Below are 1,817 nucleotides of genomic sequence, written 5' to 3' on the forward strand. Positions count from 1 at the left end.
GAGCCGCCGGGGACAGGGAGGCTCGGAGGCCGCTGCAGACTCACTTCTTCCCCTCCTGGGCTTGCCGCTGCGCCTCCTGGAGCCCGTCCACGGCCTGGTGAAAGTCGAACACTGGGGGAGGGGGGCGGCGTCAGGCCTGCCGTGGCGCCCAGTCCAGTCTGGACGGGGCTGCCTGGAACTAGCCCTGCGGTGCCCTTCCCCGCTCCCCCTCTGCCCCCGGGCCAGCAAGCCCGTCCCAGGGCCGGCCTGGGGCTGACAGGGCCCCGCAGGGTCCCTCGCGCCGGGACACTCACCGAGGTGGGCGCGGTCGGAGATGACCAGCCTCTTCTCCCAGTCCTTCAGACCTGCAAGACACGGGTCACCTGGGAGAACAGCTGCCCGCCCCCCGCCGCCTGGGTCCAGCGGGGCCTGTCTCCCAGAGAGCCTGTCCAGCGCCCCGGTCCAAGCCCTGGCTCCCTTTACAGGCCCTCTGGGGGTCCCTAGGGGCACCCCTGTCTCCCATGGCTGAGCTATCCCCTGTCCACTTCCAGCCTGCAACCACAGGCCCCACCCCTGGGGTGCCCAGGAGCCACTCCTAGGGACGGTGCTGGCTGGACTCTGGGGCGCCTCCCCCGGAGCCATTAAGCCCCTCCTAGGTGAGCCACCCGGGACCGGCCTGCCGAGAAGGCCCAGGCAGCAGGGGGAGGAGGAGGGGCGCTTGCCTCTGAGGGGCCTGGGACCCACCTTTCTTCTCGTTCTTCTCCGCCTCTTCAAACAAGCCCGGCAAGTGCACCACCACCCCATTGCCTGCAACGCAAGAGCGGGGCTGAGCAGGTAGGGCCTCACGCGGGGCCTGGGGCGGGGCGGCGTCCGCCTGGCAGGGTAGGGGCAGCCGGTCGTGGCTGTCCGTTCATCCGTGTATGGCCACACGGCCACCCTGACATCCCTGTGAGGCAGCGAACCTGAGAGCACCCGCTGGACTCGGGCTGAAGGGGCCAGGTCACAGCAGGGTGGGGGCCAGCTGGGGTGCAGGCTGCGGCCGGAGGGGGCTTCAGCGCCCCCATCTGTGCTCTGAGACATGGTTAAAGTGTGAATTTAACGCGTGTGTACTTATCACATGAAAAATGGTCAAAATGAAAGTTGCAGCTAGTCTCGGCTGAGCAGATAGGCTGGGGGTGTCCGGGCCGCTGGGAACTTTCTGGGGAGGTTCTGACTGCCAGTCGGTGATGAGGGTCACGGTCCTGCAGCGTCCTGGGTCCAGAAGCCCGTGGAAGCGCCTCGCCTCCGTGAATGGCACACAGGCAGGCGTCAGGGAAAGGAGGCTCCCCTCAGCCCTGGAGCCCCAACAGACAGGCGCCAAGACGGCCCCTGGCAGAGGGAGCAGACCGGTGCAGTGGCTCAAGCAGCCGACACCACGCTGGAGGTCGCCCTGGAACACACCTAAGTGCCCCCGTGTCCGGCGCCACCACGTGGAGGGGCCTGCGCAGGTTTGGGGCGCCGCTGGCGGAGCTCAGCCCAGCCCACCGCGCACGCTCCCTGCTACCACGCGGGGCTCCGGCTGCCGCCTGACCACTGAGGTGCCGTCTTGGCCGGTTTCCAGACACCCTGGGCCCTGCCTGTGCCCAGGCACTGCGGGAGCAGCGCAGGACAGTGGGGGCCTGGGGAGGGGAGCCAGGGCCCGGGGTGAGCGCCGGACTCCGAGGGAGCGGCCGAGGGCAGGGCAGGGCAGCCCTGGGCTTCCACAGAGACGAAGGGGCTGGCAGGGACACGCTGATGGAGGGAGATGAGATGGCGGACGGCCTCTGAGGACACCGAGGGTGCCGGGAACGCCGGCGAGG

The 1,817-nt window shown here is 69.3% G+C and overlaps 1 protein-coding gene across 3 annotated transcripts in view; it reads right to left on the reverse strand.

Annotated features, from left to right (window-relative positions):
- The window catches only part of ADSSL1 (adenylosuccinate synthase like 1), an 8,016-nt gene that overhangs the window by 3,503 nt on the left and 2,696 nt on the right, over window positions 1–1,817 (reverse strand). For all 3 annotated transcript variants that reach the window (XM_004681560.2, XM_012724411.1, XM_012724412.1), the window contains exons 3-5: window positions 724–786; window positions 294–344; window positions 45–111 (exon numbers count right to left, since the gene is read on the reverse strand). In XM_004681560.2, coding sequence (XP_004681617.1) covers window positions 45–111; window positions 294–344; window positions 724–786 — 181 coding nt within the window. The remainder of the gene's footprint in view (window positions 1–44; window positions 112–293; window positions 345–723; window positions 787–1,817) is intronic.

Source organism: Condylura cristata, unplaced genomic scaffold (assembly GCF_000260355.1).
Source record: "Condylura cristata isolate star-nosed mole 26May11 unplaced genomic scaffold, ConCri1.0 scaffold00013, whole genome shotgun sequence".
Lineage (NCBI taxonomy): Eukaryota > Metazoa > Chordata > Mammalia > Eulipotyphla > Talpidae > Condylura > Condylura cristata.